The sequence below is a fragment of the Bombus fervidus genome, chromosome 12 (assembly GCF_041682495.2).
Source record: "Bombus fervidus isolate BK054 chromosome 12, iyBomFerv1, whole genome shotgun sequence".
NCBI classification, from domain to species: domain Eukaryota; kingdom Metazoa; phylum Arthropoda; class Insecta; order Hymenoptera; family Apidae; genus Bombus; species Bombus fervidus.
Window position 1 is genome coordinate 9,704,594 of NC_091528.1, and position 15,743 is coordinate 9,720,336.

General features: G+C 28.2%; 5 protein-coding genes and 1 long non-coding RNA gene across 6 annotated transcripts; 3 read left to right on the forward strand and 3 right to left on the reverse strand.

Annotated features, from left to right (window-relative positions):
* The first annotated feature begins 817 nt into the window (after positions 1-817).
* Positions 818-1,450, forward strand: LOC139993172 (uncharacterized). Its single transcript, XR_011801320.1, has 2 exons — positions 818-907; positions 1,186-1,450. It is a non-coding gene; the product is annotated as an uncharacterized lncRNA (long non-coding RNA).
* Gp210 (nucleoporin 210) lies at positions 1,145-8,343 on the reverse strand. The gene is made up of 14 exons (XM_072014643.1): positions 8,127-8,343; positions 7,601-7,872; positions 7,159-7,373; positions 6,910-7,050; positions 6,252-6,841; positions 3,386-6,146; positions 2,970-3,305; positions 2,667-2,885; positions 2,327-2,582; positions 2,007-2,248; positions 1,782-1,931; positions 1,582-1,708; positions 1,441-1,497; positions 1,145-1,363 (listed from the first exon to the last, which is right to left on the reverse strand). The coding sequence occupies exons 1-14, from the start codon at positions 8,273-8,275 to the stop codon at positions 1,167-1,169; spliced, it is 5,712 nt and encodes a 1,903-aa protein (XP_071870744.1). The 5' UTR covers positions 8,276-8,343; the 3' UTR covers positions 1,145-1,166.
* A 586-nt stretch (positions 8,344-8,929) lies between these two features.
* Positions 8,930-10,067, reverse strand: LOC139993065 (BLOC-1-related complex subunit 8 homolog). The gene is made up of 2 exons (XM_072014471.1): positions 9,622-10,067; positions 8,930-9,550 (listed from the first exon to the last, which is right to left on the reverse strand). The coding sequence occupies exons 1-2, from the start codon at positions 9,674-9,676 to the stop codon at positions 9,093-9,095; spliced, it is 513 nt and encodes a 170-aa protein (XP_071870572.1). The 5' UTR covers positions 9,677-10,067; the 3' UTR covers positions 8,930-9,092.
* Positions 10,068-10,682: 615 nt separating this feature from the next.
* Positions 10,683-11,992, forward strand: Cnpyb (FGF signaling regulator protein canopy b). Its single transcript, XM_072014468.1, has 5 exons — positions 10,683-10,912; positions 11,002-11,128; positions 11,210-11,344; positions 11,418-11,582; positions 11,674-11,992. The coding sequence occupies exons 1-5, from the start codon at positions 10,807-10,809 to the stop codon at positions 11,831-11,833; spliced, it is 693 nt and encodes a 230-aa protein (XP_071870569.1). The 5' UTR covers positions 10,683-10,806; the 3' UTR covers positions 11,834-11,992.
* Positions 11,993-12,459: 467 nt separating this feature from the next.
* Positions 12,460-14,136, forward strand: LOC139993064 (uncharacterized). Its single transcript, XM_072014469.1, has 2 exons — positions 12,460-13,058; positions 13,171-14,136. The coding sequence occupies exons 1-2, from the start codon at positions 12,676-12,678 to the stop codon at positions 13,823-13,825; spliced, it is 1,038 nt and encodes a 345-aa protein (XP_071870570.1). The 5' UTR covers positions 12,460-12,675; the 3' UTR covers positions 13,826-14,136.
* On the reverse strand, positions 13,776-14,511 carry Mrps33 (mitochondrial ribosomal protein S33). Its single transcript, XM_072014472.1, has 2 exons — positions 14,405-14,511; positions 13,776-14,288 (listed from the first exon to the last, which is right to left on the reverse strand). The coding sequence occupies exon 2, from the start codon at positions 14,248-14,250 to the stop codon at positions 13,924-13,926; it is 327 nt and encodes a 108-aa protein (XP_071870573.1). The 5' UTR covers positions 14,251-14,288; positions 14,405-14,511; the 3' UTR covers positions 13,776-13,923.
* Positions 14,512-15,743: the final 1,232 nt, after the last annotated feature.

Genomic DNA, 15,743 nt, shown 5'->3' on the forward strand with positions numbered 1-15,743 from the left:
TTTGAATGATATGAAGGTGGAAAAGAAATGGTCCATCATGATAATTTTTTAATAAGTTTAAATAGTATTTAATTATGATTGTATCCTACATCATAATAAAATAATAATGATATGTATTAGATTATCGTATAATGTGCGTAAATTATGTTTTATTAATAATTTAAAGGAATTATCACATGAAAAATTAACCAAAGCAATAAAAATTAGTAATCGGATTGAGATCATTATCTATCGAGAATATAATTTTTGGCTGAAAATTGAGGAATGTTAACAGGAACATAGAATATGAAAAGAGGTATCGTCATGATGAGATAAGGAGTGATACTGAGTGACGATGTCGAAATTAGAAAATAAATTTTACATTTTCACGCAATTAATTTTCATTCTACGCGTATGTATCAAAAGTTGATGCTTTTAACTATTTCCAGGTACAATTTTGATCCATGTACCGAATATAGTCTGCGAGAAATGAAATATTATTCAAGCAAATATCTTGATCTATTAAATGAAATTTGTAAATCTTCATTCGTGTATTTCGTACATTAAATGGAATATTGGAAGAAAGCTGAGAGCCTAATTTGGGAGAATCAATCATAAAAGTTTACAAATTAACCCATTTAATTAGTTTTTTTTTAAATAAAATATTTCATCAATTCATGGATATAGAAATATTATTCACCACGCAGTGGTGAAAAGTGGAACTAATAATTTCTCTATCTATCCTTGTTGCACAGAAATGTGCTCCTTATCTAAGAACAGACAAGTGCTGCCATTTATCCGTATACATTCAAAGCTTATGATCCTTCTTTATCTCATAAATGGCGCCACATAAATGCCATTAGAACGGAGTTAAATTACTTAAATTCTACATATACATATAATAATATATTTCAAATTATATATTACAGTATGTACATTGGCCTACATACGTAGTTATTTAATAGTAAATTACAAAATGTACACTGTTCTATACACATACACGCATCTAATAGTAATACACAAAACCATATCATGATCATAAACATAAAAAATAATTAATTTTTAAATATAAATAAAATATGATAAGTTGTGACAATAAGGCACTATTTTGAAATGTTTGTTTAAAAACAAATCTAATTAATATAAGTACACTGTACAATGTATCTTTAAATTGAAATTATTCATTTTTATTGTGTCATATTCAAGGACCTATTTCGTTTACTTGCCGAATAAGGACCACGAGGATCACCATATACAGGATCAAACGCAGAAAATGTAAATCTTGTTGGCGTAACTGGACTCCTTGGAGTTGACATAGTCGTACTATTTAACGGAGATGAACATGGAGTACTAATCTTTTTTAATTGTGGTGGACATTTATCAGCTATAAAAGATGAATTACGGTTAAACAATTATTTATCATAAATATGAATAGAAATTATGTTAAAATAAAATACATACCAAAAACTGATCTATTCTTTATGTTTAAATCAACATTTGCTATTTTATTCTTCCATACTGTAAAACAAAATATAAAGATAAAATTGTAAGAAAATATTTATACGATAAGCTAAAACCAATATGAAATACTAAGAGACTCACTGTAGAAGAAAGTAATTACAACAACAGCAAATGTTCCGAATGTATAACGATGGAAGTACATATAATCTACCCAATGGATTCCAGATAATGGTATGAAATTTTCATATTTTGTTACACGTACAAAAAGCTACAGAAACAAAATTAAATTATTATTTACAATAAATTACGATGTTTTATAAGTGTTTTTTTAATCTACTCACGGATATATTTTGCTTTGTAATGTCATTTACAATAACAACTTTTTGACCTTGGATTTCTTCCTGATTATGCATCAAACGCAGTTTGTATTGCATTGTAGATTTTGAAATATATTGTCGAGCACTTACAGTCATTCCATCTGGTACATCAATCTATAGAAGTTTATTACAAATGAAATGAATCGTATTTTAAAATTTACTTCAACTTCCATAGAATAATAAACTTACAGTAAGATGATTTAATACAGATTGCAACCCATATATTTCAAGTGTTGCTGTTGGAATGGTTTGAGAATGGGTATTAATAAAAATAATTTCTTTGGCATCAACATAGACAGGAGGAAGATACGTAACTTCTAAAGGCACAGCCTCAATGTCTTTACTTTGTGCACTTATTTGAATACGACTTTCTAGTGTACTAGAAATTATGTTTGGAGAACCCATTGGGATTACATCACAATAATAAAATCCTACAATAAACAATTTCTATATAAAGTTAAATAATAGTAAATTTTGTTATATGCAGCAGAAGATCAAATTAAACGTACCAGTTGCAATATCAAATCGCGGTTTGACAAGAAACAGGTCTTTTATTCCGATAGATGAAGTTGATGAAACAAATTGTATATTACAGGTATAGGGAAATGAATTTAAAGTAAATAAACTAAATGTTCTACAACCACCTAAGCCTCTAGATAGGATATTGTTTTCTTTGACTTGTTCATCTTTGCTTTTAAGTACAACAGGAACACTAAAAGTTTCAGTTCCAGTAATATTTCGACCTCTTAGTGGGACAATTGATACCTGTATGTACAAAACAATACCATGTACAATTTTCGAAAAAATATTAATGATTAATAATTCCAAATGATTCACTGAATGTAGTACCTTTGCAATAGGTTGGATGTGAACTTCTATTTCACCTTGCATGTGAGTTGCAAGACTATGTTTTACTACTGCATAACCGATACTTTTTGCTCGACCTATTCCTGTAATAGGATCTACAGTTAATATTTCAGGAGCAGAAGATTGCCAATAACCTGGATCACCATCAGAAGATAAAAGTGGCATTGAAAAGCATACTATATCGCCCACTGTTAGTGTAGTCTATAATACATTATAAATTTAAATGATTTAAATGATTCATATATGAAAATTTCTTATTTAACATAAAATAAACATGTAAATTACCTTTGTGGGGAAAACTATATCACCAATCATCATATGTACATAATCAAACATTGCATTAGGATATCTTTCATTGTATGCTTTTACAACAAGGTCTCCATTTTCAATAAATTTTGCAGTAACTACATTTTCGGAACCTTTAGTAAATGATGCGAGATCAACCCGATTTAATATAGTCTTAGCATCAACCTCAGCAGCATGAAACTTTGTTCCAATATTATCATAATATTCAAGAATATAATCCAATTCCATACCCTTGGGTAACATATTTAATTCTTCTCCACTCCGAATTCGTAAAATTGATTTTAAAGACAACATCATATAATGAATAGGCTTGACCTATAAATAAAATAATCGAGATATAAATTTTTTAAACTCCCAATCAAATTCACATCTTAATAATATAATATAAATCTTACTTCAACAATAACAGTTATTGATTGTTTCAAATTATAGGCTTCAGTATTTGTAATAGAAATAACTATTTTTCCAATACTTTCACCAGCTTTTATGATGCCATTTTTATCAATAGTGACGGTTTTAGATGCAACTGTTAAAGCCTGTAAATCTACTGAATCATTTCCATGTACAGTAGACAATACTTTATAAATAGTTGAACCATGCTTGTCACGATTTGTTTCTAATTTTAAGATAGAATTTGGAGACATTAGTATCACTGGTGCATCAAAAGGTATTCCCAAATGCATTAAACGCAATTCCTCAAAAATTTCAACTTTTATAAATGTAGTATATGTTACATCGCCTTTAAAACCAGCTAACATATTAGATGGCATTGTAACATTTAAATAAATAGTTGCCAATCCAGGACTAATTGCTTTGGCTCTCAAAGATACCTCATTTTGGTATCTAATGTTAATTCCAGTACCTTCATACATATTATGCAATGTTATTAAATTAGAATCACTAGATGACCACATAAAAGTTAGTGGTAATTGCATAGAACCTATAATAAGAGGAGTTAAATGTTCTGGGATACCAAATGCCCAAAGTGGAAACATAGCACCCACTTTTACTCTACTTGTTGGCACAACAATTTTAACTCCTTCAAGATACAATACATGTATATCAGCATGATCCTCAGAATAAATAACCTTATTGCCTTTAGCATTAAGACCAATGGCTCTAACAATAATTTTTGTTTGTCCAACTGATTTTCCTTCAAATATACCATTATAGCCAACATTCAGAATATCATTATCCTGTGTAGAGAATTCAATTTCTGCATTTGATGGACCTCCTGTTGTTTGTACTTGATAAACAGTCCCTACTAGTATTGTTAGATTTTTTGGAAAAACTCTTAAAGGAACAAAGACTTGGATAGTTGCTGATTCACTCTGTATCTCCTTTTCGGCCCCTTTGCTGACGAAAATTAATTGAGATTCACCTTCTGCCATTCCATATACCATATACAATAGTTGATTATAAGGAGGATTGCCATGTTCACTAGCAGGTAATTGTTTAACTTCTATGTATTCGTTATCAATTTCTGCTCTAAATTCTAAAGCATTCAAAGATGGCAATTTTATAGCATGGCCATTCGTGTCATAAAGTTTCAATGCAGCTACTATGCACTTTCCCTTTTCGATTTTATTCACTGTTTCTATCTCTATTATGGCGAGTTGTTGTATTTCAATTACAACTTCAGCTGGTTTTGAAGGTAAACAAAGATCTATCAATGATAAATGAAGTACTCCAGATTTTTTTGGAATGAGACTAATTGCTTTTGTTGACTCTATATATCGAACTTCTGCAATATCATCTGAACTTAATACAAATTCGTAGTATCCAGAACCCTGATTCACTTGCAAGTAATATTTTGCAGTAGGATCATTTAATACCATTAATTTATCAGGGATAACAGAGGTATCATTGACTAAAACTACTTCTATAGAAGTTTCTATAAGAGGCGTTTCATAGATTTTTCTTTCAGTCTCAATTGCGAATGGTGGCCATTCGGGAATTATTTTTAATTTACTTAATATATATTTTTGATAACCCGTAACTGTAGCTGTTAATATAAGAGTGCCAAAATGTTTTTTAAAAATGACATTTTGATAGTAACTTTTTGGTAAAATAACATTCATATCCGTGATTGTTTCCTCTATAGAACTAGAAGGCATTTCTACAGAACCTACAGTCGAGGGTTTTAAATTCCATTCAATTCGTAAACTCGTAATATTATCGAATGTTCTGCCTTCTTCATCTTTTATTATCGTAATAAGCTTCAAATTTTTATCACTGTGTGCCATTATCCTTTCTATATTAAGATTGCTGATAGGACAATTCTTATCCTTAAATTCAGGTTGAAGATAAATATGTCTAGGTTTACCACAAATCACTTTTACTGTTTCAGATGCATATGTACTTTTACAGTTTGGCAGTAGAGGAACATTTGAAATTTTATATGTTACATCCACCTCTCCAAGGGCACGACACATTACTTCAATAACGAATATATCGTGTAATTTATCTGAAGAATCTGCATGTTCTGTTACATCAACAATTTTTTCCTCAGATATTTGAATTTTTCGCGAATAACTTTGAGGCTTGTTAGACCATGGATGGGGTCCACCTTTAAAAACTATTTTTCTCAATGAACCCACTGTTAATAAAGTTTCCTTGCTACTTGGATGTAATGCTATTAAAGGTTCATAGGCCGACACAGTAACGTTGTCAGTCAAATATTGACCGTTAGCGTTGTATACTACCGTTACTTCGGATGTTCCGATATCCACGCTAGTAACTGCTATAACGGCACATGCAATTCCTACAGGTTCTATGACATTACTATTGTTTTGTATAAAATTACCGTCTGGAATGTATGTCTCAAAATTAATATCTCTACAATCACTGAATGGAATTTCTTTAGAGTCTGTTCCATTAATTAATCTTCCATATAATGCAATGTGAAGATAAATCTGTTCTCCTACAGCAGCTTCCATGTTATATTCAATTACTTTTACTTTGGAAGGAGGTAATACATACACTTTTGCTGTGTCTTTATTATATTGATTTCTTGTCATGGCAACATTTATTTCTGTTACACCTGCTGTTAAAATTCTCATTCCGCCATTTTGAGAAATTGTTGCTATAGAAGGATGTTTGCTTGACCATACGTATGATCCATCTCCTCCACTTGCGTTTAGTACAGTGTCATACCTATAATAATAAAATAAAATTTCATACATTAAATTTAATAAAAATATTATTATTAACGAAAAAGAATGATGTATTGCACATAATAATAGTAATATAAATGATAACCTTGTTTTAGCCTTAGAATCCCACGGAATTGCCAATACCTTAGGTTGTATAGTAACTGGAGTATGAATCAAAAGCTCAGCTCTTGTAGTAGGACGTGAAGCAATAAACACTTTTCTACCATGTTTGTCAATTATACCATTGAGGGTAGCTTCGACAGTCATTGTTCCACATGTGATAGGCACACCAACAATGTAAGTGCCATTTTGTGTTATCATCTTTGGTTCAAAGTAGTGTTCATCTAATTTCACTGACACTTCAACACCTTCTCCAATGTGAAATTTATGATCTTTATTATCATATAATTCAACAACAATTTCGTGAGTATGACCAAGTATTAAACCCCAATTTCTATTGGGTAAAACAGCAAGCATTACATACGCTACATCATTTACATTAACTGTAGCAGATGGTAAAATAACGGGATATTCATCACGTACATTTTTATCATGTAAGAATATTTTGGTACGTCCTAGAGATTTAGCATATGCAAAATCACGATCGTTATCAATTTCTAATATATTAGGATTTTCTGCTTCTAAGTAGTATTGACTAGATGGTAAAGTTATTTCTTCCAAACGACCTTGACGAGCCTATAAATATATTAATAATTCAATCAACATTAATATGCAAAATGTATCATAATAATAGTGATACTTACTTGCATTATTTTATATTTAAAACTATCATATGCCATAACTGTTGTGTCTGATGGAATGATAATCAGATTGGCTATTACAATTAATTCAACTTCTATTGGTGGAACATGTTTATATTCTGGATAAGTTAATTTCACAGAAACCTGCAATGAAAAATATTTTCTTTTCTTTGTATATTTTATTTATAATTAAATATTTTATTTTGCTTGAAAGTGCAATAATATTTACGTCTATATAAAATACATTGATACCTTTGCTGTGCCAGTTTTTATTCCTTCTAGCAGTACAATATGTCCTTTTTTACCAATTACATCTAATGCGGCAATTGTTGGTGGAGTTTCATAATGTGATTCTTGATAAGTCATAAATCTTAAAATATCATTTGCTTTAGAATCTGACATGTGCTTATCAGCATTGTCTATGCTCCAAAGAAATTCGACACCAGCAAGAGTAGTAAATTCATTTCCTATAAAAACATATCATATTATAATCAAAATTTATGCATGTTTTAAAAGCTTACAAATTTTAAAGTAATAACTTTAAAGGAACATTCAGACGATCAGTATTGTATGTAAAAGACCCTTTAGGTGCTCAATATATATTATTAATACAATGCTGGAAACATTAAATATTGACAAATATAAATGCTCTTTTAAATAATGTAGTATATAAGGTTTTATCAAATATCTTTACCTTGTTCATCGTATGCTCTAACTTCAAATGCTTCTGGTGCTTCCTCTATATATAATTCTCTGGTAGTTGTCACAAGATTTAAAGAAAATATCACATCTACTATAACGTCACATCTTAAAAATTGCCCATTATTAACATCTTCTGCTAATACTATTGCAGTATTTCTGTTGGACTCTCTCGTTATTGTTTGAATCAATATAGCAGAAGAACAAGTTCTCTCAACATTTTCATTTATAGGAATTAGTTGGATAATATCTAATCGTGATGTTGACCTATTGATAAATGTATTTTTAATTTTAAATATAAAACCATAACAAGGTGTATTGAAAATCATAGTACAATCAGAGAGAGATAGAGAGAGAGAGAGGGAGAATGAAAAATTCATGAAAAAAATTACTTCTGAATAAATAATAAAATATTAAACATATGAATGAAAAATTGAAAAGATTTAAATTTTAATATTAAAAATTGCAACTAAATAAATAACAAAATAGTAAAACTAGGTTGTAAAAGAAATAGTAGTTACCATTTATAACAAGCACCATCAGTAACTTCAAGTGTAAAATTTACAGCAAAATCATTAAATACTGGTAATAAAACTCTGGGGACATTTAATCTGTGTACTAAGGCATCCGATGTTACACAAAATAGAACAAAGAGTACCGAGAAAAACATTTTTAAGGGTTCTATAAAGTCAAGTATAATTTCTTCACGTGTATTTAACGGTAAGGAATCTACTGAACTTGGCGGTCTCTAAATAGCTTTCAAACCAGATTACATACTTCGATACTAATCGATAATTATCGATGCTTTCAGTCGATATTTAAATTATATTTAATTCTTATTGTAAAAAGAAAAACAAATTTATACATTGTATTACATTTCTAATATTTCTTATACATACATTGCTGATTAAAGAAGAAAAATATTATTTATTTAACTTCCTTTGATTTTTAATTTATTCAACTTTATTTAATTTTCAAGAATCATGACCAATCAGAAAGATTTGTAGTAGCTGCTACATGGAAAAGTACCAGAAAGTCACAACGGTACTGCGCACCTGAGTGCGCAGAATTATTTTCCCGCGTAGAGTCAACGAATAATAGAATAGTGCGAAGAGGAAAGTCATTTCAATAAGCGTTTCCGTCAGAAGTTTTCAAAAAGAGCGAGAATATGTAAATATAAGTATGTAAATATCGTTGAAATTTATTATATTTCCTTATATATATCTTTGTATATATATTTTCATAAGTCTCGAACAGCTTTAGTAACATAGAATTAGACTGTGAATATAGAAAGAAACATTGAAATATTAAGCTCCTCAGAACATAAGAACAATAATTTATTTCACTTTCATTATACATTTTTTTACATAATCTTTTAACTATAAACAAGTTATTCGTCTATAGTTAAACTCAATTATTTACAATATCCACATTTATATCTCTTGACAATATTATATTTTAATACATTAAATTGTCAGTTGTGTAGTTCAATTTGTTTTTTGAACCTCGGTAGAATATCTGGCATGATTCATCATAGACTCTACCCTATTGGCAGTTTCTCTTACAACATCAGATATTTCGTCTGGTAAATGATCTAAGGTAGGAATGTGTGCAGATAGTCTTTTGTATACAGAATCTCTATTTCCATCTTTCTTGTGCCTACGTTGTTCTTCATACTTTAATTGTTGTTTGAAAAATATAGCATTCTTGATAAATTCTAAAGTGTTCTCAAAACTCTTCCCAGCACCATGCATTGTCTTAATAGCGCTTACAGCATACTCTACATCATAACATCTGCCTAAAAGTTGCTGTTGAAGTGTAAGCACTTCTACTCGTTTATCCACCATAGGAGGCAATGCCTTCCTTACATGTTCCTGAAGTCTATAAAATGCAAGCGATGGTTCATTTGCAACTATATGCATGTTTTCAGATATACGTTCAGTTGCTAAAATGTTAAAAAATAAGATTAATGATAATCTAAATGTATTCGGTGATAGAAGTATACAGAATCCTAACCTTTTTTAACCTTCGTCTCTAATTCTTGATCTGGTTGATATATTTTTGCAGTCATCGTATAAATATTGCAAATATTGTATAAATAATAAGTTACTAAGAATTTATAAGTTATAAATATACAAAATTCCAAAATTAAATTAATTTAGTCAATGAAAAATCCTGTTTTGCTGTTTTATGATATACTGAGAATATTCAACACAATTTCTTTATTGTTATTAATGTATGATATATAATATTACAAATAAATTAATTAAATTTTCCGTATCAATGAAATTTTTGTATACATTCAACAAAACATTAGTTTGTTTTCACCGCCATTTTATTAAACACTCGTTGCCGGAAATTAACTGCTAATAAAACTTTTTTCTTTTGATGAAATGTAATATCTGGTAATACAGAAGTGTATACTGTTGGTACTGCTCTCAAAAATATATAAGTTGAACTTGGCTTTGTTGGCGTTATGTTTAATGATTATAGATATGTAGATTAGAAAATTTAAAATACTCAATACATCCATAACACGAAACATATATAGATATTGTTCAAGTATTAGATGCGGCTAATATAGCTAGGAGGAAGTTAGAACTTGAAAGATAACATTATTTGAAAATTTGTATCATTCTTCAGATAATAGATCTGGATAGTAGATATTTAAAACTTGATTTATGATTGAACGAAGATTTAGGAAGAAAATCTCAAAGATATCAAAGATTTCTATAAGAGTAGAGAAAAGAGAGAGAAATTTTTCAAATCAATATTTTTATATATTTTAAATAATAAACATTTTGAGCTACTTGTTTTTTTCTAAATAAAAGCTATCTTTGCATCTTAATATTTAGACATCTTTAATTTTTTGCACACTTTGTCTTATAAAATGGCTCACTACTCCATGGGCACCAACTTATGTGAAAAAGCCCTTAAGAAACTACTGAATAATAATTTTAAAATGTTTACGATATCCAAGCTTCCATAATTGTAAATGCGATCGTTATTCCCGGTCCTTTCATCTACGTCATATAAAAATTGTAGATACAATGATTTGATACAATGTTGATAAAAGGAAATATAGATATGAGGAAATAGAGCTAGAAGTACCATAGATGTGAATGAATAATTCGAATCATTCCATAATCATACAGTTCCTCTAAATGATTATTATAGTTTTGTGAACTTACAATTGTTATAATGTACATTCTGACGCAAATATTTTTGACACATTTATTATTTTCGTATCTTGTAATTGGTGGTCCGGAAGAGGAACAAGGTGTTAAATATGCAAATAAATGCGAAGGTAACTACATATATACATACGTGCAATGTACATTGATAAATTTTTATAAATGTACAGAGAAAGCAACACATATCACTGTTTTGTTATAGTTTGCAAAGTTGTGGCTATCGAATTAGAAGCTAAATTAGATGAAACCGGTAAAACGCACGATGTACTTGAAATTGGATATTCTGTTGATGATGTTTCACCCAAGAGGAAAAAGGAATACAAAAAATCGTAAATATGAAATATATTTTTAAAAACGTAATATTCTATGTGTTCGTGAATTCTAGTTTACATTGGTTTTATTATGTTTAGAGAATTACGTTTAGTAGAAAGTATGGAAGATCTGTGTGAACGTATATTAGAATATAATATTCACAAGGAACGTACAGATAGTACACGATTTGCCAAGGGAATGAGTCAAACATTTAAAACACTTCATGGACTTGCGTAAGCTATAATTTAAAAACAAGGAGTTCGAACTTAAAGTACCATTAGAAATAATTATATTATATTTACATAGGCACAAGGGTGTCAAAGTTGATCTAGGAATCCCATATGAATTATGGGATAAACCATCTGTTGAAATTACTACTTTAAAATCACAATGTGAAGATTTGATTGAAAATCATGAGTCTGATATTGAAGACTGGTATCATAACTATCAAGGAAAAGTTCCATTAACTAGGTACTAATTTATTATTATTAGTTATATTTTATATTTAGATTTTATTTATTGAGTTTAATTCCATTACATAATATGATTTTCATCCTATTAGGTATTTGTGTTCAGAAAAAGTATTAAAGGATGATGATGATTCTTGTCTGAAAGAAAAAGGTGATACTAGTGGTGAAGTTAAAAAGAAAAAGAAAAAGAAAAAGAAGATGCAAGTTGAAAAAGTTGAAAACAAAGAAAATGACGTGAAAGAAGAACTATAAACTATTTCAAAAAATTATTATCATCATTATTATTGTTATTGTTATTACTATAATTCATGAGTGAAACACTTTTAATTCACAATAGAAAAATTAATGGCAACATATAAAAAAGATAAAGTGACTTAGAAAATACAAGTAGAATAATATTATGTAATAATATTTTCTGAAGCTAGCTTTTTTTATTAACAATTTTAATATCATCTTTTTATACCTGATCTATAAATAATATAAATAGTGCCCTATGATTGCCATAATTATTATGTTAATATACTTACCTTATAATTAAATAAACAATTTTACATTCAGTAAAAATCATGGATATTTAATTTAAGTTATCATAATATTAACTTGAAGATAGCTACATAAAAATAAGATATATTTCAAATACATATATTTTTTATTTCATTTTAATGAATATGTCATTTTACATTTCATTTTTTCTGATCTTTATAAATTTGAAAGAATATAAAGGTATACTGTTAAAAGGTAAAAGAGCTCAAGATGGTCAGTTTCCCTGGTTGATACAGTTTCAAACAGTAGCACCATGTGGTGGAGTACTTCTATCACCAGATTGGGTTTTAACCGCAGCGCAATGTGTGCAAGACAAGAGAAATGTATGATACTTTTTGTACCTAACGCTAAAAAAAGGACATATATATAGTCATATCTTAATTTTATTAATACAGTCCATTACTTTATTTGCAACTGGACTAAATGGAACTGACTCTAAACAGACATTACCTGTAAAAGCTACATATATATATCCCACATATGAAGCTTATTCTGTTCTTCCTGATCGAGATCGTAACATAGCTCTTTTAAAACTTACTAAGTCATTTGACATGTGCCATAATAAAATAATCCTACCTAAGGTTGTGCCTGTCAAATATGATGATGATTACAAACTATGTTTGATATTTGGATGGCAAAGTTATGTTGCACCATCTTCAAAAGTTCTAGCTAAGCCAGTTCTATATTATGAAGTAATTCTTAATTCCTGGAAAATGTGTACATATATGATAAAAACAAATACAACTTACACAAATGTATTTTGTACAATGGTTGAGTTTAAGGATGAAATGAGAGCTTGTGCTGGTAATCCTGGTTCTCCAGTTGTATGTGAGAATCAAAAACATGAAATAGCACTAGTTGGAATTGCATCTTGGACAAACTTTTCTTTAGAATGTGGAGATCTTCCAACATATATCGATGTCGGTGCATTCAGGTATAAGTTCAAAAATAAACTTACCAACAATTTTCATAAAATTTTAGATTAGAGAAATAAAAATTTGACACATATTTGAAACTGAATTATAATGTATAATTTTTGCGATTAGGGCATGGATGGATGATTTAGTTTTTAATAACAAGGACACAGAAGAATGGGAAAATAACACCAAATTAAATGAAAAACAGTGTACATTTAAAGAAAACACTAATGTACATGATAGTTTATGGAATCATTCAGATCTTTTACAATTAGGTTCACGAATAAGTTATTGGCCAGGTAATACAAAAATACATTTACATAATAAAACTGAGACAGCAATAAAGTATCAAACGGTACCTATAGAAAGTATGAACAAATCTTATTTTTGGAATAAGTTATATCAATCTATTTCCAATAATTTGAACCATAAAAATGCATCTTCCTCCGATGGCTACTATAAAATGTCTTATCTAGATGTAGCAAAAGAACCAAGTAGTAATATTTATAAATATAAAGAAATTGGAAGTTCTCAAAATAAGAATCAAATTGTAGGAAATTTGAATGGTGCTATGAATAAATCATTATTGTGCAACATTCAACAATTTGATAAAGTTACAATACAACAAAATAAGGATCAAATAGAAACAGATGATTTTGAATTGTTATTACCACTTAATTTCGAAGCTGTTTCTTATTCTAATATTATTGTTGTATATTCTAAAAAATTATACCTATTTTTTCATTTTGTATTTTGGTATCTTTACATTATTATTTATACATAACATTTGGTATTTAAGTAAGCACATGTATTATATGAAATACATATTATAAAAATACAGTTTGATTTAATACACTGAATTTAAACAAATCAAATAACTTATTACTTCCTAAATGGTGGAGGAACCCATTTCTTTTTGCCACGAAGTTCTCTCAAACGTTCATACTCTTCCTTAAAATCTTCATGTTCATCTCTGTATAATCCATAACTCCTAAGATGTTTCATTAATAAATCAGTTTCAACATGCCGTGGATAATAATCAACAATTTCTGGTCGTTTATTTATCGGTTTTTCACTAAATAATGCCACTACTTTCATCGATTTCTTATTAGTTATTCTTGTTACTTCACCAAATATTCGATTACTTAAACGATTCATATGTTTGGCATAACTGGTACCTGTTTTTGCAAGATCCAAGTATTTATTCATTTTGAAAGATATTTGATTATTTCTTTTCAGAATGTATCCTACGTAAAGAAGAATAAATTAAGGTTATACAGGTTAGGAAGTATAATATTGTCTATTAAATTTAACTAGTTTTGAATTTTAATCATTAATATGTTACTTTAACTAAATACGTTACTTTAACTAAATGCATATATGAAGGTGTAATAAATTATTGATATTCGCTTCTACTTAGAACTTTAAGTTTCAGGCATAAATGGCAGTACCTTCACTAAATATATAGTGTTAAAATATTTCGAATAGAATCAACTGTTAATTTAAGATAAACATGAATTCTTTTTACAAAGATTAATAAAAAGATAAAAAATTACATTGTTAATAATAAACTTACAAATTTCTATACATTTATCTAAAATTAATTTACAAGTGAGATTATCATAATTACATTATTACATCAACATTTTTATATTTTTATTTAAAAAAGTAAATTTTCTTCCAATAAAAAATGTTGGAATTATTAATTAATTGATAATATGATTTATCATTTATTTGCTATATGTTGTTTTTTTTATTATACAATTTTCGCTTGACTTTTTTACAAATATTAACAAAAAGTATGCATACAAAAAAATACATATATTATATGAATTTTTACTATTAATCTTTTCTATTTTTATTTCAATTTTTTCCCTTATATCTATTTATTTTATTACATTTTATTGAATATTGTAAAATATTTGATTCATTTATAGGATTTAAATTTCCTGCTTCAGTAGAATACGTATATGGCGCAATATGTCAAATTGTGAAATTTGAATTTTAGTGATTAAACATCATACACTGGTATTTAAAAGTTTTCCTTGTGATAAACATAAGTATATTAGTATCTATTTTATTATTATTCTTTGACTAAAGAAAATAAAGATATCAGAAAGTGAAGTTAATAATTAAACGAATTTGACGATACAACAACATATACATAACTGCTGTTTCTTAACCTGTTTAATGATCCCATAATTAGAAAGAAATTAATATCTGTTAGATTGATTTTGAATTCTTGTAAATGTATGTATGTAATATATATACTTTATTTCCGATAAAAATGATACTGTGCCTAAAAAAATTGGGAATCTTTGGTCCACATGTAATTAAATTAATTATAATAAATATTAATTATAAATTAGTTACATATCTATTATCATTTGTTCAAGCGTAATAATGAAATAAATAGATTATTCTTTTCATTGCTTACAATGTTGAACTACCGATACAAATTTTATGTAATAAATCTCGACCATCAGTCAATAAATCAATCCCTGTAATTCACCAATGAAATTCTCCCTTTAGAATTAATCGGTTTTCGTTTATCCGTGAAATTCAGTTAGAAGTCAACAAATGTATTCATTTAAATCTCAAGTGATCTACTTGTTAAAATGTAAATACTTAAAAATATACGATATCGTAAGTAATTCCTGAGAAATTCAATGAACTAAGAATTCAATTATAATAATATTAGA

What these genes read in the sequence shown, in the direction of transcription:
- LOC139993064 (XM_072014469.1), top strand. Translation starts at nt 12,676, where the DNA reads ATGTGCCATAATAAAATAATCCTACCTAAGGTTGTGCCTGTCAAATAT. An exon ending in ATCGATGTCGGTGCATTCAG is followed by an intron (nt 13,059 to 13,170) that starts GTATAAGTTCAA and finishes TTTTGCGATTAG; the next exon opens with GGCATGGATGGATGATTTAG.
- Gp210 (XM_072014643.1), bottom strand. Translation starts at nt 8,275, where the DNA reads ATGTTTTTCTCGGTACTCTTTGTTCTATTTTGTGTAACATCGGATGCC. An exon ending in ATATAGTTTTCCCCACAAAG is followed by an intron (nt 2,886 to 2,969) that starts GTAATTTACATG and finishes AATGTATTATAG; the next exon opens with ACTACACTAACAGTGGGCGA. An exon ending in CTGTATTAAATCATCTTACT is followed by an intron (nt 1,932 to 2,006) that starts GTAAGTTTATTA and finishes AAACTTCTATAG; the next exon opens with ATTGATGTACCAGATGGAAT.
- LOC139993065 (XM_072014471.1), bottom strand. Translation starts at nt 9,676, where the DNA reads ATGACTGCAAAAATATATCAACCAGATCAAGAATTAGAGACGAAGGTT. An exon ending in AGAGACGAAGGTTAAAAAAG is followed by an intron (nt 9,551 to 9,621) that starts GTTAGGATTCTG and finishes TTAACATTTTAG; the next exon opens with CAACTGAACGTATATCTGAA.
- Cnpyb (XM_072014468.1), top strand. Translation starts at nt 10,807, where the DNA reads ATGTACATTCTGACGCAAATATTTTTGACACATTTATTATTTTCGTAT. An exon ending in AAAAAGGAATACAAAAAATC is followed by an intron (nt 11,129 to 11,209) that starts GTAAATATGAAA and finishes TATTATGTTTAG; the next exon opens with AGAATTACGTTTAGTAGAAA. An exon ending in GGAAAAGTTCCATTAACTAG is followed by an intron (nt 11,583 to 11,673) that starts GTACTAATTTAT and finishes TCATCCTATTAG; the next exon opens with GTATTTGTGTTCAGAAAAAG.
- Mrps33 (XM_072014472.1), bottom strand. Translation starts at nt 14,250, where the DNA reads ATGAATAAATACTTGGATCTTGCAAAAACAGGTACCAGTTATGCCAAA.